Here is a 23,725-nt window from a genome sequence, read left to right as displayed (position 1 = left end):
CCAAACTGCGAACCTGCGTCTTCAGGGGGAGTGCGACCCCATCCAACACAGGCTGTAACCCTATACCCTGTTCGGCCTTGCGACTGACCAGGAGTACCTCTGTCTTGTCTGGATTCAATTTCAATTTGTTCGCCCTCATCCAGACCGTCACAGCGGCCAAGCACCGGTTCAGGACCTCGACAGCCTCCTTAGTGACAGGTGGAAAGGAGTGACAGAGTTGGACATCATCTGCGTACAGATGACACCGTACCCCGAAACTCCGGATGATCTCGCCCAGCGGCTTCATATATATGTTGAACAACATGGGAGACAGTATTGATCCCTGAGGAACCCCACAAGACAAAGGTTGTGGAGTTGAACAGGAGTCTCCCAGTAACACCTTCTGAGACCGACCTTCCAGGAATGAGTGGAGCCACTGTAAGACAGTACCTCCAAGACCCATCCCCGCGAGGCGTCCCAGAAGGATACCGTGGTCGACGGTATCGAAGGCCGCTGAGAGGTCCAGCAGCACCAACAGGGACACACTCCCCCTGTCGAGCTCCTGGCGCAGATCATCCACTAAGGCGACCAAGGCTGTCTCGGTACCATGTCCCGGCCTAAAGCCAGACTGTGCCGGATCCAGATAATCCGTGTCTACCAAGAATGCCTGGAGTTGTGAGGCCACCACACGTTCCAGGACTTTGCCCAAGAAGGGGAGATTGGAAACAGGCCGATAGTTGACGAATTGAGTGGGGTCCAGTGATGGTTTTTTCAACAGTGGTTTTATAACAGCTTGTTTTAAGCTGGCTGGAATTTTGCCTTCCCGAAGGGAGGCATTAACCACCACCTTCACCCACTCGGCCAATCCCCCTCTGGCCTCCTTCAGAAGCCAGGATGGGCAGGGGTCTAGGATGCATGTATGGTAATGTAATTCAAACCTATTTTATTTAGGTATTGTATTGTATATGTGTAGTTCGTATGCATAAAGTACATGTTGAACAGGGAATTCTAAATAGAATAATAGAATCCTAGAGTTGGAAGAGATTTTGTGGGCCATCCAGTCCAACCCCCTGCCAAGAAGCAGGAAAATCGTATTCAAATCATCCCTGACAGATGGCTATCCAGCCTCTGCTTAAAAGACTCCAAAGAAGGAGCCTCCACCACACTCCAGGGCAGAGAGGTCCACTGCAGAACAGCTCTCACAGTCAGGAAGTTCTTCCTAATGTTCCATAAACGCCATATAATTCATTCTCAAGATGGTAGAGAGAAGCAATTCACCACAATTGGGTTAATCGTCATATGCCAGCCCAACTAGTCAGTCTTTTTCATTAGGACCCCTACCCTTCAAACCAGCAAAATTTCACTAAATGTGAAAAATAACAGATTTCATCTATGCTAAAAATTCTGCTCATTTCTCTTGTTAACGGTGGGATCAATTCGTTCATTGTTTCATTTTCACTGTTCCAGCAGAGGGATATTGAAGCACACTATTGCCTGTAACAAACATTACTTTTTAAAACAGCTCTGAATACTCAGCCTCCTTTCTGCCTTTGGTTTGCAAATGTAGTCCTGTTGTACATTTTGTCTTTTTAAAATATAGGTTTGTATCTGGCTTGGTTCATCGAGCAAAAATTGATGCTTTTGAAAAAATGCTCTGGCGAGTCTGCAAAGGATGTACAATCGTTTCTTATTCAGAACTGGATGAATGTTTACAGGATCCAGATACAGTGAGTAACCATGATAGATGAATAACAATGTATTTCTGTGTGATTGTTTTGGTTGGTGTGATTTTAATTGTTGTTTTTAATAATTAATTGTTTGGTTTGAATTGTGATTTTTTATTTGGTATATGTGTGTGTGGCATCAAATTACTACCTGTCATAAGGCTGTCTTGCATCCCCTCCGGGGTAAGAAAGGTGTGATATAAATATGTTAAGTAAATAAGGTTATACCTTTAGATCTGAAAGCAACATTTAAAATGGCAATCAACTTGTAAGTTATAATATGATTTAAAGTATGTTTGCTTTAAAAGTTACATCTTTAAAAGCAGGCTATGGCTTATTTATTTATTTATTTATTTAGAGCATTTATATCCCGTCCTTCTCAACCCCCGAAGGGGGACTCAGGACGGCTTACAATTGGCAGGCATTAGATGCCGAGAAAGAAACAGACTGTGACCGTTGTATGGGAGGCTGCCAATGTGTATCAAGAGCTGTAGGCTACTTTTCAGAGGCAGGAACTGGCAAAACTATTTCTAAGTATTCTTTGTCAGAGAAAAAAAAAACTTATGAAATTCATGGAATCGCTATTAGTCAACAGGCAACCTGAAGGCACATCCATTCATGAATCTTCCCAGACGCGCTGGCTTTGGGTTTATTGTTTTATGGTTGATTGTGACAAGGAATTAGTAGAATGAGTCAGAGGCTTGTGTATTGCCGTCTTATCATTGAGGGGTTGGGAAGTGTTTACTTTGGTTTTCATTTGCTGCAGCTTGTTTCATCCATAGCTGACAAACTGGCTTGCAATGAGCATTGCTCATGTTGACTATAGATCAGGTCTATACAACTTGCATCCCTCCAGATGTTTGGGCCTCCAACTCCCAGAAGCCCTAGGCAGCTTGTCCAGTGTCCAGGAATTCTGGGAGCCAAAGTCCAAAACACCTGGAGGGCTGCAGGTTGAAGAGGCCTGCTATACATTATTCGCTTCAGTCAAAATGCTGTAGTTAATCAGAATCAGTAGGGAAGGCTTCAGAGCTCCTGCTTGTAGCCACATAGAAGAGAGAAGCATGTGAACCAATAGCCTGTTGTGCCTTTCTCATGTCACTATCAATCGGTGATTTCTAAACTCTAGTCCTCCAGGTGTTTTGGACTTTAGTTCCAGAATGCTCTGCTACCTTGGCTAATCATCAGGGATTCTTGGAGCTGAAGTCCAAATCACCTGGAAGACCAGGGTTTGGGAAACACTGCATACAATTGTTTATTGTAACAGTAGCAGGGCACCACTAACCGACTAACAAATTTGCCTGGTGTTTCCCAATAAGCATGTCTTTTTCTCCTTTAAAAGTTTTTTTTTAATTGCCTATTAGTTCTATAGTAAATGGTTGGCAAATCACTGATGTAGTGAAATTGTAAACCAACAACCATTTGTCCTTCGCTTTTCAGGGAGAACCTACCAAGTGGTTTGTTTTCTTGATATCCTATTGGGGTGAGCAGATAGGCCAAAAAGTTAAGAAGATATGTGATTGGTAAGGATTGATCTTATAGTTCATATTTGATACTACTCTTCTGCATGGTCGGAGAAAAAGCCAGCTGTTACCCCCTAAAGGTCATTGGTGGAGGTTGCAGGAAAGATCCAGCTCTTATCCCAAGAGGCCATTAGAGGGTCATGGGAAAGAGCCAGCTGTTACCCTAAGAGGCCACTAAAGGGTTGCCTTGGAGACCTAAATCAACCAGATGTGCTTACTACCCATGGGACAGAGAAAATACTTATTTGTGTTTCAGTCTGGTGATATAGCCATCCCTACACTTATTTTTATTAATAAAATACATTTTACAACCCTGCCTCTTCTTCCTTTGATTTTTAAATATTAATATATTTCTATTTTTGGTGGCCAGCTACCATTGTCATGTTTACCCATATCCCAGCAATTCGGAAGAGCGGCGAACAGTTATGGAGGGACTCCAGGTTCGCATTCAGGATCTTCACATTGTGAGTAGAGTGATGTTGATTTTTTTTCTAACCAGGGAGGCACAGAAAACTATTTCATATCATGAAGATTGTTAACACAAGTTATCATGGCTCAAGAGAAAAAGATACAAACAGTTTTCATCAGTATGTGTTGAGATATAAATCTGGGATAACCAGTTTCTGTATTCTTGTAATGGGAGTACTTATGTTTTCTGAGTGGTCTTTAGAGCAGAAATTTCCAAACTCTGTGTGTCACGACACAGTAATATGTCGCATGAAAAATGCCCCCCCCCCGCCCCCAAAAAACTAAGGCTGTCTGGCTAAGACAGAGGAAGAGGAGGAAAAGAGAGAGGATGAGTAGGGACTCAGGAAAGGGATGCACAGAGTTAGAAGAAACCATGAAAGGACAACAAACAGACATCCAGCCACAGTTCAAAAACCTCCAAAATGTATCTGCAAAGTGTACTCTCTACCTATTTGTTACAATGTGAAAAAGTGTATTTTAATGGTGTGATTGCAGAAAGAACTAGCAGTATAAATTCTGAAAGACCCACATTATTATTGATGCTGGTAGAGGGAAGGGGACCTATGGATAGTTTTTGTAAACATGTTCCTTTTGTTGATGTGAAGGACTTGCAAGCATGTATAGTATTTAATCTTTACACATCTAAAATGATAACATCCACAAAGGTGCTGCATAAAACTGAAGATTATTTGCGACAAGTTCTGGCTAAGGCTTCTGAATCAATCTACACCTGGGATGTCCAAGTGAAGAAGATGAAAGCCATTTATCATGTGCTGAACCTCTGCAGCTTTGATGTCACCAACAAATGCTTAATCGCTGAGGTCTGGTGCCCAGTGTCTGACCTCCCAAACATGCGCCGAGCCCTTGATGAAGGATCTGTAAGTGATTTAATTCACCTCAGAGGGAATAAATTTGAGGATTTTAGAATTATGGTTAAATCATTCCTCTTTCTTTATAATTAGAGATAAGGGGGATATGTGTGTTCTAATAACTAATTATAGTTGAAGTCTGCGATCTAGTGAAACTTAAAAGAAGTTTGACTATAGTCCATTAGGTCTCCTTGGATATATAGATGGGGTGTGTGCAGACAATGACTGTTGAGCAATGGTTCTCAACCTGTGAGTCCCCAGGTGTTTTGGCTTACAACTCTCGGAAATCCCAGCCAGTTTACCAGCTGTTAGGATTTCTGGGAGTTGAAGGCCAAAACATCTGGGGACCACAGGTTGAGAACCATTGCTGTAGAGGAAGGAAAAGTATTGTTGGCTCCATAAAATATACTGCTAATGTCTGTCAATCAGTAGGTTTTTGTACCAGCCTGAGACCATGACAAAAAGCTACAAATGTACAGAAACGTACATTCAGAGTAAATAAGAAACAGCAGACACTAAACAAAGGTTGTTATTGTGCCTGCACAAAGAATAAAAATGTTATAAATGTCAGCTAAATTACAAATAAAATGTTGTGGAGAAGTCTTATTAGTCCCTTAAGTCTCCATGACAGTTTATGACGATTTTATCTAGCTTTTTCTTTCTGATCTTTTTTGAAGCCAAGGGCCACTTTATATGATACACATTCCTTGGAGTCACTCAGCAAAAATTGAACTGATTCTACCAGAGAGTTCCCATTTTCATTTGTCAGCAAGGGTTTCAGAAAGCTTTCCCTGGGGTCACTATACAGAGGACACTTTAACATATAATGCACAGTGTCTTCCACCTGACATTAGCTACAAAAACATAGTCTGTTTTCCAGTGGCGCTTTATTATAACATCCATCTAACACTGCAGTAAGAGTTACGTGGAATCTCAGTTCAGTAAAGGCAAGCCTTAAGGAGGGTTGCTTAAGGTTGATCAGATATCTGACTTTATAATGTTCTGTTGATCGGATATGTAACTCTATAATGTTCTATTTTCAAAAAGGCGAATCATGGGGAAAAATTTGAAAACTCTTAATTGTAGATCCCTTCTTGACTTATATATTGCAAATAGTAATAGAGGTCAGCATTGTTTAATTCTGTACACAGAGAGAAAGCAGAGCTTCTGTCCCATCGTTCATGAACACGATACCAACGAAAGAAACACCGCCAACACTGATACGCACCAATAAATTTACCTCTGGATTCCAGAACATTGTTGATGCTTATGGTATTGGGAGCTACAGGGAAGTAAATCCAGGTGAGTAATTCATAGATTGAAAAACGTAGATTGAAACTTAGGATGTATTTATTTATTTACCATATTTATATCGCGCCTTTCTCTACCCTGAGGGGGACTTAAGGCGGCTTACAATCACACCTCCATGGTGCCTTAAAACATACAACATCAGTTAAAATGTAAGTCAAAAATTAAAACATAATAAGCATAATAAAAATACATTTCAATGAATCACGTCATCACGATTTAGCTTGATCCCACTCTCTAGCCTGAAAACGGGCCTCAAGATCTAATTCTGCGATCTTGACAAAGCATGGATAAAATAACTGCTGTTTAATACTTTTTAGCGCTAGCGGAGAATGCAAAAACAAATGTCTTCTCATTCAAACGTAAATTATAATAACAGAAGTTGACGTCTGGGTCACATCCTGTTCAAAAAAAGATCTCTTCTGTGCATAAAAGGATCTATAGAAGACAAAAAGGTGGTGAACGCTGAGGGTTTGGAGAGGCTTTTGGGGCTGTTTTCCCCCATTTTTAAAGGATATGGTCCTCCAAATTTCTCCTGGGTGGTAATTGCAACCTCCTTACTTCCCCCAAGTTTACTACCTCTGCTTAAATAAACAAAGACGTTGTTTCAATTGTAGTCCAACATTTGCAGTCATATGTCTCCCAGTCTTGTGTTGGGGACCAAGGTGATTTTGAGGAGGAAGTCAAAGAAACAGAAATGTGGCTGGATTTATTTTGTTGGTCAAACCTATATAGATTAATCTTTTAAATATATCTATCATTTCTACCATAGACATAGCCCAAGCTTAATTTCAATTTAGCATTATTGAAGTACAGATGGTGAATAGGTTTTGCTTTCGGTTGGAAAGAATGTTCAGTCAGTTAAGTGGTTGATTTATTCATTTGTTTGATTGAATTCATTTTCCCAACTGCCTTGCTGTCTTCTTGAGAGCATGCAGGTGAACCCTGACAAACTGGCATTGTGGCACATTCATGTGCACGTACCTAAACCACTGTAAATGTTCTCTCCCTTCCTTCCACATACATTTTTTTCAATTAGCAACAGTTTCTTGAAATCCCAGGAAGAAGCTTCTGAGGAGTGTCATCACAGTCCTCATTTCCCATACTGGTTTCCCCCCTTTCTGAAAACAACCTTGACCCAAGGACTTCCTCTTCCATGCTGTCATAGTTGACTTGACACTTTGGCAGCTTTCCTCACTAGTAGTACAGGAAGATGATTGAGAATATTGATATTGCACGTGGTGATTGCTATGTAGCAATGCTTGTGATACAGCAGAACTCTTGTCCCTCTAATTTTACAGCTGTGTTCACCATTGTCACCTTCCCCTTCTTATTTGCTGTTATGTTTGGAGATTGTGGGCATGGCTTCTTAATGTTCCTGTTTGCATTGTTCATGGTGTTGTTTGAAAACCACCCTAAACTTCAGCGATCACAAGATGAGGTAAGAAGGAACTTGGCTTTTCCCCCCCACTTACATGTGAAGATGAATGAACTCCTATTAGTTCTTGGAGAGGTAGATAGCAGGTGGTGGCACATTATTGTCCTAGTTTCTAGAACAGTGGTGTTCAACCTTTGGTCCTCCAGGTGTTTGGCACTCCAACACCCAGAAGCCCTGACCAACTTGTCCAGTGTTCAGGAATTCTGAGAGCTAAAGTCCAAAACACCTGGAGGACCAAAGGTTGGACACCACTGTTCTAGAGCTTTTGCCCTACCACTGGTTCTTGTCAGCTTTTCATTTAGGAAAAAAAAATCTATGGACAATCGCCCAAGTCCACTCAGTTTTTCCCAATAGTAGTTTCATTTTTAGGTCTGTTATGCAGTAAATTGAAGTAGGTGGAACCTCCCAGTTTCAATTGATACAATAGGTCTTTAAGAAGGACCCAAAACACACTGATTCACCCTTGCTTTCTCTAAAAAGGATTTTATAGCTCTCTTGGTTATCTGATGAGACTTATTGGTAGCCATAAGTCTGTGTTGAATGGTGCAGTTTAATGTACATTTGTATTTCCTAAAACCATCGAGAAGTCCAACATCCTGCCACAATGAGGCCAACCTACTAACAACCAACGTGTGGTTGGCATTGAGCGGTTGACAGTGTTGAAGAATGCCTGTATTGTAAATCCAGTTCTGTCTGGCTTCTGCAACAAAAAATGACTTTGGAAAGCAGAAATGTCCTGTCCTAGTGCATGATAGTAAAGAAAAGTTGATTTTCATTTTGCTGTGCTTCAGGTTCATTTAAACAAGGCACACAGTGCTTATAAAATACATATCTTGTTTAATTTCTTTTCTTTCATTGAAAAAATGAATATGAAATACAATTTATGAAATCAGCAAAGTTTACAAATTAACGTTGTTGCAAAATATGCATATAGTGTACTGGATAAAATCTTTCCTTCAGAATTAATGTCTAATTCAAGCAAGTACTCCATATATGACCATGAATAATTGGGGCTTGTCTTCTTGGGTCTATTGATTGATTAGCAGAACGAATTCAGTGTATATCTTTGTTAGAAAATAGGTCAACATTTTATGTGTTTTGTATTTTATAAGAAGGATCTTATCTTTGATCTTGTCCTTTTGAATCTTTACAGATCATGAAAATGTTTTTCCAAGGCCGATACATCATTTTACTGATGGGTTTGTTTTCTATGTATACTGGCCTGATCTACAATGATTGTTTTTCAAAGTCATTCGCCATCTTTAGCTCCAGTTGGAATATTTCACAAATGAAGTGGCAGTGAGTAGCTTCCATGATAATAAAACAAATTGTTGTGTTCACATAGGCAGCTCTTATCCCCCCCCCCCCCCCCAAACAATGTGCAGCAACCTTAACTTCAAATAGTGCTTTTGGTATTGTTTTAATTCTGCATTTTAAATTTTTATTTAATATTTGAATATCTTTTTAAAAAATCGTGTTGGTTGAATCCAGAGATCCAGAGCCCATGAATTGGAAAGGCCCACTGTATATTAGATGTGAGTCTATTGCCTGGCAAACTCATGATCTAATTTTGAGTGTTTCAGACTCCTTGCAAATGCCTTTTATATGTGTGCAAAATAATAAATGACACAATGGAAGACAAAATACCAGGTATCAGTATGGTTTGGGATTGAGAGGGAGGAAAGGAGAAGCTTATTGGGAAAGTCTGTTTACTTTATGCCATTTACTTGTATGCCATTTTACTCTGGTGTACGTCATTTAGTGTACTTTGAATATTTTTAATAGGATGTCAACTAGCATATAACCTATTGTTAGTAGCAGTATCAGTATTCATGCCATAATTCTGTTATATGTGCTTTTTTAAAAAAAACCCTACAGAAATGAGGATGTGGAAGATAATCCTTATTTGACACTAAATCCAAATGTGACTGGAGTGTTCAGAGGAGCTTATCCATTTGGCATAGATCCGGTTAGTGTTTTTCCCTTGATTGTGACCTTATTGGAATTAATCGTTAATCTAGCTGCTTTACATTTTCTGTATATAAAATTTATGACTCAATTCCTATCATCTCCAAAAAGGTTTGGGAAAGTTTCGTGCCTGAAACCCTGGGAAACGAATATCAGTCAGTGTAGGGTTTACATTGTAGACAAAACTAAGCTATACAGAGATGTTTTCTCACTTGCTGTAAAGCAGATTAGGTTATTCCCAACTTGTTTTCTTTAGGAAATAATAGATGAATGTATTCATTCGAGAGCTAGGTGACATGTTCTATGAGTCACCATTACTCTTTTGTTACTCGGAGAGTGGTAGAGCTCATGGCAGGTCTTCTTTCTTGTACTTTCATTTGTAAAGTTCCATGTACAGTGATGGCACAATGAAATAAATACAAGAATAAATGAATAAAATCATCATCATCCTGGGAGCATGAAATGGATCCTTAGACTTCAAGAGCAGGCTGGGGGAAAGGAGTTTAAATAGGAGTATAGTGCATAAATAGGAGTATAGTGTCTAGATCCAGGGAAGTCATGCTACACCTCTCTTCTGCCTTGGTCAGACCTGGAATCACACTGTGTCCAATTCTGGGCACCGCAATTGAAGGGAAATGTTGATAATCTGGAATGTGTCCAGAGGAGGGCAACTAAAATGATCAAAGGTCTAGAGAATAAGCCCTATGAGGAGCAGCTTAAAGAGCTGGACATGTTTAGCCTGCAGAAGAGAAGACTGAGAGGAGACATGATGATGGCCATGTATCAAGATGTGAGGGGAAGTCATAAGGAGGAGGGAGGAAGCTTGTTTTCTGCTGCCCTGGAGACTAGGACGCAGAACAATGGCTTTAAACTACAGGAATGAAAGGAGATTCCACTTGAACATTAAGAAGAAATTCCTGACTCTGAGAGCTATTCAGCAGTGGAACTCTCTGGCCCAGAGTGTGGTGGAGGCTCCTTCTTTGGAGGCTTTTAAACAGAGGCTAGAGGGCCATCTGTCAGGGGTGCTTTGAATGCGAATGACCTGCTTCTTGGCAGATGGGGTTGGACTAGATGTCCCACGAGATCTCTTCCAACTCTAGGATTCTATGATACTATAAAACATCTAGATAAAAGGCACACCATTCTGTTAAAAGCTCTTTCTCAGTAGCCATATAATTGTCAAAAAGCCCACCTAGATATATTATAAAATCTAAATAATAATTATGTTTCTTAAAATATTGATATTGTAGGTTACTTCCCCTCATAATAGTTGTTTTGTATTTATGGCCCAAGAATCATACTTTCATGGTTTTTTGTTTTATGGCTTTTTGGATTTTGGGAATACTTATCATTTGAGTAAGATTTTTCATGGTGATATCTTACTAGATTCCCTAATTGCGCACGCTGACCCAGTATGCTCAGAAATGGGATAATGTGCATTTTGTGTTTTTCTTTTCCTCTCCAGATTTGGAATCTAGCCAACAATCGTCTCAGTTTCTTAAATTCCTTCAAAATGAAAATGTCTATAATTATTGGAATCGTTCACATGACATTTGGTGTCGTCTTAGGGGGATTTAACCACTTGTAAGTACGAGAGTCAAGGGGAAAGATGTAGGGGTTAATTTGTGGATCTTGATTTCTCTTTGAAGTGGGACTGGCTTAGCATAGCTGCATATGTTTAGCCCTGTTTATTGAAATAATAATAATGTATTAAATTATTCAATTAAATTACATTCAAGGTTGGGCCCAGCCAATAATAAGTCCTTGTATATGACCTTATTGTCTATCCCACCAATCCCTAATTCCTACTGAAGTCACTGCATGTGGCTATAAATAACAAGGAGCCCATCTCTCGTTAGTCTTAGAAGTAGCAATAGTGGGAATGAAGCTGTTTGATACAATTTTACCAAAATAGTAAATGGATCAGCTTGGTTCTTGTTTGAATACTGTACACATTGTGTATTTCTACCTCCACAAATTTTCTGTATGCAACTGATTTCTCCTGATTACCAAACTAACACGCATCTCCTTTTGTTATTTCATCAGGCATTTCAGGAAGACATACAATATTTATTTAGTGTTCATTCCTCAACTTCTGTTCATTCTGTCTACTTTTGGATACCTTGTATTTATGATAATCTATAAATGGCTGGCTTTCAGTGCTGAAAACTCCAGGTCTGCTCCAAGCATTTTGATTCAGTTCATCAACATGTTCCTGTTTTTTGGCAACGGGTCAGACGACATCCTTTTCCCAGGACAGGTTGGAAATCCTTCTAACTTAATAGCAGTAACAGAGTTCATCATTACCTTCCTTGTTTCTGATCTTACAGTCAGTGCTGAAATCTCTCTTGTTGAAATAAATGGGTCTTCTCTAATGCATCTTTATGGTCAACTAGCCGTCCCCTGCCACGTGTTGCTGTGGCCCACTCTGGTGATCTGGAAAATAAAGTAACGGGAAAGTGTTGGTTTCTAATATATGTAATTTCTTTATGCTTGTGGTGAAGGTAGTTGGACTGGATGGCCTTAAGTATTTTCTATTGGTCATAGGGGTTCTGTGTGGGAAGTTTGCCCCAATTCTATCGTTCGTGGGATTCAGAATGCTCTTTAATTATAGGTGAATTATAAATCCCAGAAAGTACAACTCCCAAATGTCAAGGTCTATTTCCCCCAAACTCCACCAGTGCTTACATTTGGGCATATTGAGTACTCGTCCCAAGTTTGGTCCAGATTCATCATTGTTTAAGTCCACAGTGCTCTCTGGATGTAAGTGAACTACAACTCCCAAACTCATGATCAATGCCCACCAAACCCTTCCAGTGTTTCCTGTTGGTCATTTGGACATATTGAGTATTTGTGCCACATTTGGTCCAGATCCATCATTATTTTAGTCTGCAGTGCTCTCTAGATGTAGGTAAACTACAACTCCAAAACTCAAAAGTCAGTGCCCACCAAACCCTTCCAGTATTTCCTGTTGGTCATGGGAGTCCTGTGTGCCACGTTTAGTTCAATTCTATCATTGGTGGAGTTCAGATTGAGAAGTCCTAGCAACTACAACTCCCAAATGACAAAATCAATTTTTTGAGTGATGGTCACTCCTTGGGTTAGTAGGTGTATTGTGTCCAAATTTGGGGTTAATTCGTCCAGTGGTTTTTGAGTTATGTTAATCCCACAAACGAACATTACATTTTATTTATATAGATAACCAAGGAGACATTTTCCGTCTTTGTGAGACAAATGTGAAGGCTGCTTTAGATGCAGTTCATTCAGTTATTGTCTTGCTAGCAGGTAGTTGGCCTTATAAAGCATGTTTCTGTTGTTTGTACCTTTTGAAACAGGTGATTGTACAGAGAATTCTAATAGCTGTTGCTGTGGTATCAGTTCCTGTGCTGCTTTTTGGAAAACCACTTTATTTATACTGGTTGAATAATGGTGGCCAAGGAATCGGAGCTTACAAAGTACGTATGAGAAACTACAGTCTATATCATCATGTCTATGCCTGATGAGCAAAACATTCCATCCCAAGTGCTGCTGTACTCTGAAAAGGATCTTCTCTTCCAGAAGGGTTACCGGTTAGTGCGAAGAGAAAGTGAAGAAGATATTGCTTTGTTGACAACACATGATGTTGAAGAAGGAAGTAGCACTTTGGATACCAGGCACAAAGATGAGGCGAAAGAAGAGGTGGGTCCACCTGCATGTATGCATTTTTTCACCTGCAGCAATGGTCTAGGGCAGACTTACAAAACCTGTGGCCAGATCTAGAGCCTAAAGTTGCGTAAAAGGAAGAGTTCAGTGATGGGGTAGGATTTTAAAATATACATTGTGTGCTTTTCGTATTACTATTGAAAACATTTTCCCCTTCGGAGGTTGCCCACTTTGACCTACAGGTTGCAACCTACTTCTTCAGTTCCCATTTTGAACCATATTATCTCCCTCTAGACACCGGAGCCCCCGGTGGTGCAGTGGGTTAAACTGCTTAGCTGCTGAACTTTCTGACCAAAAGGTTGCAGGTTCGAATTCAGGGAGCAGTGTGAGCTCCCGCTGTTAGGCTCAGCTTCTGCCAACCTAGCAGTTCGAAAACATGCATTTTGGGACACTTTCTCTGGCGGGAAGGTAACAGTACTCCATGCAGTCATGCCGGCCACATGACCTTGGAGGTGTCTACAATCAACGCCTGCTCTTTGGCTTAGAAATGGAGATGAGCACCAACCCCCAGAGTCGGACACGACTGGACTTAATGTCAGGGGAAAACCTTTACCTACCTTTACCCTAGACTTTGGATTAATTTCTTAGCTCCATCATCCCCTAGAAAAAAGACTGTTTAGCTGAATGCATATTTCTCTATCATTTTTGCTTCCTCTGCAGTCCCACCTTTCTAATTTTTATCTCCCACTGTGTTAACATTTAAATTGTAACCACCATGGGTGAGGGATCGAAGACGTTTTATTGATTGCTCTCCATGCCAGTGGCTCTCAATCTGTTTTTCCCCAAGTGTTTTGGCCTACTACTCCCTGAAATCCCAGCGAGTTTACAAGCTGTTAGGACTTCTGGGAATTGAAGGCCAGAACATCTGGGGACCCATAGCTTGAGAAATCCTGCTCTATACAAAGCACCATGCATACTCCATAAACACGATCCTTTTCCGTTAGATCTTATGAAGCAAATAGTAAAACATTCTGTTTTCAGGGAATGTTTAGATTGATTTCTTTGCTTGTGTGTATCAACATATTTGCACAATTATTTTCTTGTAGTTTAAATTTTTAGATGTATTCATGGATCAAGTTATCCATACCATTGAGTACTGCCTAGGATGCATCTCAAACACAGCTTCATACCTGCGGCTCTGGGCCCTCAGCTTGGCCCATGCACGTAAGTATTTTGTATGCAATCTCAAATGTTCCATTTTTTTTAGCAGACGTGTAGGAAACCTTTCATTCTGTTGTAAACAACAAACATACTGCGTGAAGATCCATGGACATTCAATTAAGGGAACCAGTTGTTTTCTTGCTCAACAAAGATGTCATGGAACTTGTTTTTTTTAAATCTGGAAATAAGCCATAAAGTATGAATCTTTGTTGAGCGTTGATGTATAGTTAAAGCATGGTATGGGGTATTGACAAGCTGGGACGCGTCCAGAGGAGAGCGAGTAAAATTATCAAAGGTCTGGAGACCATGAATCCCTCTTGAGGAGCGGCTTAAAGAGAGGGGGTCTGTTTAGCCTCAGGAAAAAAGGTGGAGAGGAGACATAAGAGCCATATATAAATATGTGAAAGGGTGTCATGAGGAAGAGGGAGCAGGCTTGTTTTCTGCTGCCCTGGAGACTAGGACTCAATGGAGCCATGGGCCCAAGAAACAGGAAAGGAGATTCCACCTGCATACTAGGAAGAACTTCCTGACTGTAAGGAGAGCCCTTCAACAGTGGAACTCTCTGCCTCAGAGTCTGATGGAAGCTCCTTTCTTGGAGGCTTTTCAACAGAGACTGGATGTCCATCTGTCAGGGGTACTTTGATTGCGTTTTTCCTGCCTGGCAGGGGGTTGGACTTGTGACTTCTTCCAACTCTAGGATTCTGTGACACCCAAAAATCTGGTTTGTTCTGGATTTTTCTTCATGATCAGAAGCTTAAATTACTGTTCCGTGAGTTCAGATATCACAGGAAATTGGTCACTCAAAAGTGGAAGCCAGTGCTTATCTCATAGGGGAGAAGGTGTAGAGTCAATGGGTGAGCATACAGGTCCTCAAGCTTTCCATAGCTAGATGATGTAGTGTACACCTATAGTCTTCTGATCCATTTGAAGCTTGGTTTTAATCAAATGATTGTATCCTCAGCTAATTATAATGATTTGAAGAACTCTTTATAGTACACTTTTGGGAAAACTTTTATCCAGTAAGTGTACCCCATGCTAGCTCAATAAACCTGAGGATACAGGTTGCTTTGTTTTAAGTGGGAGATGGGCTTTCTGGCTAAACTGAGTTTTTGTAAATTTTATTTTTAGAGTTAGCCGAAGTACTCTGGGCAATGATCATGAGAGTGGGTCTTCGTGTGGATGCAACGTATGGGATCCTACTGCTGGTACCAGTTTCAGCTTTATTTATGGTTCTAACAGTATTCATTCTCTTAGTCATGGAAGGCCTCTCAGCTTTTCTCCATGCTGTACGACTTCACTGGTACGTGTTTTGTTTCTAATTTTAATAAGATGGCTTGCTAGAAAAACATCTTTGTGTTTGAAAGATTAGATATAATGTTCTTGATACTAATTTTTCAATGTGAAAGTAATTTTTCTTACAGAATAAATATACCTGTTTAAACATTTAAAAACATATATAATATTTTCTTTTTTTGCCCACAGGGTAGAATTTCAGAATAAATTCTACGCAGGGGAAGGATACAAGTTCACACCTTTCTCCTTTCAAGACATTGCCTTACATTTTGATGGATATGTTACATAATTTGGTTGCATTTTTGGAATTGTTTGGGAACAATCATGTACCTAGATGTCATTCCTGTACAGAAAAGAGCATCACTGATTGCCTTATAATACAGCCAAGTACTCTATAACCTCCTACCTTGACTTTGCAAATGTGAGGTGTCTTGTAAACGGGCTTGAAATATGTGTCGCTATCTTGAGCACCCAGAAGTGAACTTAAAAGACTGATTTCGAACAGCTGACGGCTGCTTCTAAAAAAGATGTAGCAAATGAATCCCCGCAACACAATCCCTCCGCATGTTCACCTGGAAGCAAACCTCACAAACGTACAAAGGATTGCATTGTTTGTCTTCTTTGTCGTTGCCACTAATATTTCTGTCTTTGTCAGAAGTCAAAAGAGAAGGAAACTCTGCCACAGACCTGAAGGTGAAGTTATTTGTCTTTCAGTGTTTATAGGAATCTGTCTGGCTTGATGTGATATGGAGCAAATATTTTTTTAATCTTCCCCTCCAGTTAGAACAAAAGCTTGTTCTATTTTGGCTGTTGCAGGTCCTGAATTTTAACTGAAAGAGGAAGGAAGGGCAAACCACTGGATTTGGGGAAGAACTTGAAAGCATTTGGTCAAAATTATAGTTGTGGGAGAGGCCTCTTAGCAAGGAATGAAAGATAGAGTTTTACCCTCAAAGTTCACTCACTTTCTTCCAGGATCACTGCTTGAAGTTATTTCATAAGGTCTTAACTATCCTAGCTGAGTTCCTCATGGTCCTATTCAAAGTAACTGAATGCTAAGTATGTGTTTTGGTACCCCCCCCCCCCCCCCGAGTCTGGGGATACACTCCTTACTGTGTAAATGCAGTTAAATAACTGAATTATCCCACAGATTCTCTTTAGATACCAGTGATACACTACTTCTCGATGAAGCATGCCACTGCTGGTAGTTAAAACTTGCAAAATCAGGTTCTAGCTTTCTATCAGCTGTAACGCAGCAAGCAATTTGATATTCAATGACCTTTATTTCTGCTCTTTAGGTTTTAAAAAAATAATCAAAATAAAATGGGGATATTTCAGTGTAAAAAAAATTGTAAGTGCCACAAGAAATTGAATCTGTTTTTTCCCCTTTCCTATTTGTTTTCAATAAAAGCTATATTTGAGAAGGTATGTTGCGTTTGTTTGATGGTAGCTTAAAAATGTTGGAGGAAAATTCTGAGAGTTCCTTGGACTTGTGAGAAGATCAAACCAATCCATACTCCAGGAAATAAAGGCCGACTGCTAACTGGAGGGAAGGATATTAGAGGCAAAGATGAAGGTACTTTGGCCACATAATGAGAAGACAGAAAAGCTTAGAGAAGATAAGGATGCTGGGGAAAAGGAAGGAAAAACGAAGAGGGGCTGGCCAAGGGCAAGATGGATGGATGGATGGATGGAATCCTTGAAGAGACTGGCTTGACCTTGAAGGAGATGAGGATGGCCATGGCCAACAGCGAGCTCTGGCATGGGCTGGTCCATGAGGTCACAAAGATTCAGAAGCGACTGAATAAACAACAAAGCTTAAAAATGAGCATTAGGATGCTTTTATGGGAATGAGGCTGATTCTAAACTGCCATAGAACCCAATTTCTGAATCCAGATTCTATCTGCTTTGAACTGGATGATATGAGTCTACACTGCCACGAAATCCAATTCAAAACAGATAATCTGGATTCAGAAACTGGATTCTATGGCAGTGTATACAGGGCCTAAGATAAACCTTTGTGGAACCACTGTTTGTAATTTTTGGGCTTGTCCCTTGTAAGCCGAGTCCCTTGGGGAGATGGTTGGCGGGGTATAAAAATAAAATTATTATTATTATTACTACTACTACAGAGGAATAGAGGGCCTTAGTAATTAAAAGTGTTGAGAAATATAATAAAATTGAACATAGGAAAGAGGTGAATTAATCACATATATTCCGGATTAAAGCAGTCTGGAACAGGAGAGCCAGCAGAGTGCCGCAGTTTGAGTGTTGGACTATGACCAAAGTTTGAATTCCCACTCAGCCATAGAAACTAACTGGGTGAATATTATGAACAATTAAATATTTTATTCACAATGTTTCATTTTCCCAGGGGTCCTGTGCCCCTAACCCCAACTAATACGCAGGGCTGACTCCAGTATGGCTTCCGCATTTTCTTCAGTGAGCTATGGGGCAGCAGCACATATAACCCAGATTGTATTCCTAGCAACAACATGGGATGGTTTAGGCTGAAAGATGGGGTTTATATCATCAAATGAGCTGCAGGGACAAGTCCCCTGAAGTCAAGGGGCCAGATTTAATGGAGTTAACCAAAGCGGCTTTCTAGTCCTACCATTAAAGCAGGAATGTGTGGCCTTGCAGATGTAAAACTGCAATGCCCATCAATCCAAGGCAATGGAGTCGCAGGTGAAGAATAATAGAATCTTATTATGTTTATACCCCACTTTTTCTCTGCCAAAAGAGACTCAAAGTAGCTAGGAATAAAAACCATAACAATGTGTAAGCCCTAGTGTTGGAAGAGACCCCAAGGGCCATCAGTCCAACCCTCTGACTGGTGGGAATACACAAGCAAGCACTCCCGACAGATGCCTGTCTAACCTCTGTTTGAAAGCCACCAGAGAAAGAAGGGGTTTCATTCTCAAACATCTCTTCCCATCTAAAGGGACTATAGTCCAACATCTGGAGGGCCATGAATGATCCTGCAGCCAGAGTTGCCAGGTGACAGAAATATGTAGATCCCCACTTCATTGTCTCCCTACTTTCACGTTTAGTCCTTTGAGAGAGAGAGAGACAAGGAAAAAAAAACAAACATTCCACCCATACTATTTTTATTACTATAATTCCTATATTTATTTGCACCCTGCTTTTGTATCTGGATTGAGACCCAAAGCAGCTCACAACCTGAAAAAGCTCTGCCAAGTCCCCTATGATGCATGCGTATGTCCTTGTGGTGATGGCTCAGTAGAGATGATAAGACATTTAGTGTTATACTGTCCCTTCTACAGTGGCTTCCAGCATACTTTTTTCCACCCAATTCTGCAAAGCTTTCCTGGAAGAACTGATGTGTTTTACATACACTACTTGCTGACAGATCACAATCCAATGGTAACAGTTAAAGTGGCCAGCTTTCGTGCCACAGCACTCACTTATCACCAAAAAATGACATAAACTTAGGGGAATTTTACCTGTATTTAATAATATCTATTTTTTGACATTGACACTGAAATATAACACCGCCTGACCTCTGCAAGTGCAGCATTTTTCCAAATGAAGCAGAGAGTGTTTGAGGACTGGAACATCCGTAGGGAGACCAAGGTATTTGTTTATAAAGCCATTGTCCTCCCAATCCTGTTATATGCCTGCAAAATGTGGACCATCTACAGACATCACACACAACTCCTGGAACAATTCCATCAGTATTGTCTCTGAAAAATCCTGCAAATCTCTTGGGAAGACAGGCGGACAAACATCAGCGTGCTGGAAGAAACGATGGCGATGATCCTCTGCCATTAACTCCGCTGGACTGGCCATGTTGTCCGAATGCCCAATCACCATCTCCCAAAACAGCTACTCTACTCTCGCCCGGAATGTTGGACAGGAAAAGAGATTTAAAGATGGGTTTAAAGCCAAATTCAATTCAAACTGTGGCATAGATACCAACAACTGGGAAGCCCTGGCCCTTGAACACTCTAACTGGAGGTCAGCTGTGACCTGCAATGCTGCAGAATTCAAAGAGGCATGAATGGAGGGCGAAAAGGAGAAATATGCCAAGAGGCAGGCACGTCAAGCCAACCTTGACCTGGAAACCGATGCCCTCACTGTGGAAGAACATGCGGATCAAGAATAGGGCTCCACAGTCACCCACTGCCAAGACCCTACTCTTTCAAGAACATCCGACTCTGACACAAGTGATTGCTGATTATTCATTTATTTATTGTGTCAGAAGCGAATTGGAAATACTGTTACGATGTATAAAAAACCTCAAAGAAAGTTTAAAACTTGGCATTATATTAAATTTCCTTTGACCAGAAGCTGGCCACTTGGAGTGCCTCTGGTATCGCTGTAAAAATGTCCTCCGTTGTGCATGTGGCAGGGCTCAGACCACATTGTAGTCAGTGGTCTGTGGTTTGCTCTTGTCCATACTCGCATGCCATGGACTCCACTTTGAAGTCCCATTTCTTAGGATTGGCTCTGCATCTCGTGGTGCCAGAGCACAGTCTGTTCAGTGCCTTCCAAGTCGCCCAGTCTTCTGTATTTCTCATTCGGTATCAGCCACATATTGAGGTTCCGGGTTATAGCCTGCCACTTTTGGACTCTTACTTGCTGAGGTGTTTCTGCAAGTATCTCGGTAGATTTTAGGAAGCTGTTTCTTGATTTAAGATGTGGGCATGCTGGCTGATATCCGAACAGAGGATGGGCCGAAGATGTCACTGCCTTGGTCCTTTCATTGCTGGCTGCTACTTGCTGACATGTCAGGTGGTGCAATACCGGCTAAACAGTATAATTTCTTCAGTGGTGTAGGGCGTAGACATCCTTTGATAATGCAGCATGTCTCATTAAGAGCCATGTCCACTGTTTTAACGTGGTGAGATGTATTCCATACTGGGCATGCGTACTCAGCAGCAGAATAGCAAAGTGCAAGGGCAGATGTCTTCACTGTGTCTGATTCTGATTCCCAGGTTGTGCCAGTCAGCTTTCATATTATTTCTAGCACCCACTTTTTGCTTGATAGTCAAACAGTACTCCTTGTAGGTCAGAGAATGGTCCAGGCCAGGGTAACTCCCAGGTATGCAGGTGTGCTGCAATGCTTCAGTGGGATTCCTTTCCAGGTAATTCTCAGAGTTCGAGATGCTTGTCTGTACTTAAGATGAAAAGCACATGTCCGTGTTTTAGATGGATTAGGAATGGTGAAAACAGAAGAACAGCCTGCCTCAGGGGAGCATGCTTGCTCCACCAATGTTTAACATTTATACATGTGATCAGCCACTGCCAGAAGGGACAGAGAGTTTCATCTATGCTGATGACCATGCCATCACTGCTCAAGCAAAGAGCTTTTGCAATGGTTGAATAGAAGCTCTCCAAAGCTTTAGGTGCTCTTACTGCCTATTACAGGGAAAACCAGCTGATCCCTAATCACTGATGATGTTGATGGAGATTAGGATTAGTTTAGCCATTGACAAACCTATGCGATAAAAAAATGGTCTCAAGCGTGGCTGGTGGGGACGAGAGAGGGGGCTTCTCAGTGATCACCCCTGCCTCTGGAAATCCCTCCCCAAAGAAGTAAAAATGACACCCTCCCTCCTCCCCTTTAAAAAAACTCTTAAAAACCCATTTTTGTACCTTAGCTTATGGAGAGGAAGAGATTAGAACAACTTAATATATCCTTGCTTGGACACTGGACATTCACTTTATTGCTGTTTGGCTGTTGTTTATCATCATCACATTATTCTACATAACATCATTATTATACTTTTAATGCACTTTAATTATTTAGATCCTTTTGATGAAAATGTGTATGATGAGGTTTATGTGTTTTTAACAATTATTTGGTTGTCATTTAAATTTTTAAGTTGACATTGATACTATTTACTTGTTGTTGTGATTTGTTTTGTTCACTTTGCAACTGAATGTTTGCCATTTTTCGGGGAGAGAGGACAGTTTACAGATAAAGTATTAGTATTATATTATTCTAATCACAGTAAAATAAAAAACAGATTAACATATTAGAGAGATGGGCTAAAACTAACAAAATGAAGTTCAACAGTGACAAATGCAAGATACTGTACGTAGGCAGAAAAAATGAAATGCAAAGATACAGAATGGGGAAGCGTGGCTCGACAGCAGTATGTGTGAAAAAGATCTTGGAGTCCTCATGGACAACAAGTTAAACATGAGCCAACAATGTGATGTGGCGGCAAAAAAAGCCAATGAGATTTTGGCCTGTGTCAATAGAATTATAGTGTTGTTTTTACTGATGTATTGTGGGCTCGGCCTCATGTAACCTGCACTGAGTCCCTTGGGGAGATGGTAGCGGGGTATAAATAAACTTTTACTATTATTCTTATTATATCCAGGGAAGTAATGCTACCCATGCTCTATTCTGCCTTGGTTAGACAACACATGGAATATTGTGTCCAATTCTGGGCACCACAATTGAAGAGAGATATTGACAAGCTGGAATGTGTCCAGAGGAGGGCGACTAAAATGATCAAGGGCCTGGAGAACAAGTCCTATGAGGAGTGGCTGAAAGAGCTGGGCATGTTTAGCCTGAAGAAGAGAAGGCTGAGAGGAGACATGATAGCCATGTACAAATATGTGAGAGGAAGTCATAGGGAGGAGGGAGAAAGCTTGTTTTCTGCCGCTCTGGAGACTAGGACACAGAACAATGGCTTCAAACTACAGGAATGAAAGGAGATTCCACCTGAACATTAAGAAGAAATTCCTGACTCTGAGAGCTATTCAGCAGTGGAACTCTCTGGCCCAGAGTGTGGTGGAGGCCCCTTCTTTGGAGGCTTTTAAACAGAGGCTAGAGGGCCACCTGTCAGGGGTGCTTTGAATGCGAATGTCCTGCTTCTTGGCAGATGGGGTTGGACTGGATGTCCCACGAGATCTCTTCCAACTCTAGGATTCTAAGAAAGGAAAACTGTTGGACAGAGGATCCCTTGTAAGGTGGAGAGGGCCATCCCCATTTGGAGGTGCATCTAGGCTGCATTCTCGGACCCACCGCTAGAGGGAGTCACGTGCCGCCTGGAAGGGGAGGAGGAGCGAAAGCCCCGCCCCCTCGGTTGCCATGGGGACCGGCGAGCGTCTCTTGGCTTGGGCCCGGCTGGGAGCGCGTGCCTCCGAGCGGGCGGCGGTCTCGGCCATGGACGACGTGCGGGTGCAGGGGGTGGGCCAGCGCCTCAAGGCGGCCTTCAGCATCAAGGAGACGGCCCCCTTCGAGGAGCTGCTCAACCGCTACGACGGCGCCGAGGCCGAGCTGCTCCTGCATTTCCTCAACGTGGGCAGCGCGGGCCAGAAAGGGCAGGCCCTCGCCCTCTTCTTCCGACAGGAGACCCGCCTCGACGAGCAACCACCCTCACGGACTCCTCTCCCTTCCCGTCAAGCAGGAGGGCCCAAAGGGGCTTTGGACTTCAACTCCCAGAAGCCTCCTCAGCTCAGGCAGCAGCCGGGAATTCTGGGAGGTGAAGTCCAAAACACCCAAGGGAGCCTACAGTGGTGGTTCATTCGTTTGGCTCCCTCTCAGTCCAAAAGCCATCCTCTTTGTAGGCCATTGGGGCAGAGCCTTGGCCTCCTAAGCTTCTCTTGCACAACAGGGGATGGGGTGAGCCAACAGAGGCTGCCCTTTCGCCCAGATTATCTGGCAGTGTAGACCAGGCGTGGGCAAACTTGGGCCCTCCCTCCAGGTGCTTTGGAGGTCAACTCCCACCATTCCTAACAGCTCCAGGCCCCTTCTTTTTCTTTTTGCCTCCGCTTCAGCAGCTGAGGGGGGAAAGAAAAGGGCCTGAGGCTGTTAGGAATTGTGGGAGTTGAACTCCAAAACACCTGGAGGGAGGGCCCAAGTTTGTCTATGCCTGGTGTAGACTCATAAAATCCAGTTCAAAGCAGATATCCAGAGATCAGATCCTGGGAGAGAGGGCAGTGTGGAGCCAGCCTGAGTGCCTCTGAGCATTTGCAGAGTACCCTGCTTCCCTACCAATAGAGAACCACACCTTGGGGACACTATTTATTTATTTATTTATTATGATATTTCTACCTCCCCTTTTCTCGAACCTGAAGGTGACTCAAGGCAGCTTTACAACATAGGCAGCTATTCAGTGCCACTAAAACAATGTAAAAATTACAATAAACATTTTAAACAGAATTATAATACATGCATTAAAACTTTAAAAACATATAAAACCACAACCTTCACTATTAGCCTCATCGCCCAAAAACATTGTCTTAGCCGTTCTTGCATTCGATTTCACATAGTCCCGTGTTTATCTATTGTACTAGGTTCCCAAAGGCTTGTTC

General features: G+C 41.6%; 2 protein-coding genes across 4 annotated transcripts in view; both read left to right on the top strand.

Moving 5' to 3' along the window:
* The window catches only part of ATP6V0A2 (ATPase H+ transporting V0 subunit a2), a 32,658-nt gene extending 15,807 nt beyond the window's left edge, over positions 1–16,851 (top strand). For 2 of the 3 annotated variants that reach the window (XM_060785544.2, XM_060785543.2), the window contains exons 6-20: positions 1,580–1,706; positions 3,141–3,223; positions 3,594–3,687; positions 4,357–4,569; positions 5,712–5,862; positions 7,170–7,309; positions 8,460–8,605; positions 9,185–9,275; positions 10,740–10,858; positions 11,321–11,534; positions 12,610–12,729; positions 12,833–12,952; positions 14,023–14,140; positions 15,266–15,437; positions 15,620–16,851. In XM_060785544.2, coding sequence (XP_060641527.2) covers positions 1,580–1,706; positions 3,141–3,223; positions 3,594–3,687; positions 4,357–4,569; positions 5,712–5,862; positions 7,170–7,309; positions 8,460–8,605; positions 9,185–9,275; positions 10,740–10,858; positions 11,321–11,534; positions 12,610–12,729; positions 12,833–12,952; positions 14,023–14,140; positions 15,266–15,437; positions 15,620–15,719 — 2,008 coding nt within the window. In that variant the 3' untranslated portion in view covers positions 15,720–16,851. The remainder of the gene's footprint in view (positions 1–1,579; positions 1,707–3,140; positions 3,224–3,593; positions 3,688–4,356; positions 4,570–5,711; positions 5,863–7,169; positions 7,310–8,459; positions 8,606–9,184; positions 9,276–10,739; positions 10,859–11,320; positions 11,535–12,609; positions 12,730–12,832; positions 12,953–14,022; positions 14,141–15,265; positions 15,438–15,619) is intronic. The other variant, XM_067473244.1, reaches the window with a different exon arrangement.
* Positions 16,852–22,499: 5,648 nt separating this feature from the next.
* Positions 22,500–23,725, top strand: part of DNAH10 (dynein axonemal heavy chain 10) — a 33,455-nt gene continuing 32,229 nt past the window's right edge. The window contains 1 exon segment of the mRNA XM_067460726.1: positions 22,500–22,893. Coding sequence (XP_067316827.1) covers positions 22,500–22,893 — 394 coding nt within the window.

The sequence above is a fragment of the Anolis sagrei genome, chromosome X (assembly GCF_037176765.1).
Source record: "Anolis sagrei isolate rAnoSag1 chromosome X, rAnoSag1.mat, whole genome shotgun sequence".
NCBI lineage: Eukaryota > Metazoa > Chordata > Lepidosauria > Squamata > Dactyloidae > Anolis > Anolis sagrei.
Note: the sequence above shows the minus strand (reverse complement) of the source record. Positions and strands in the feature narration are given on the sequence as shown.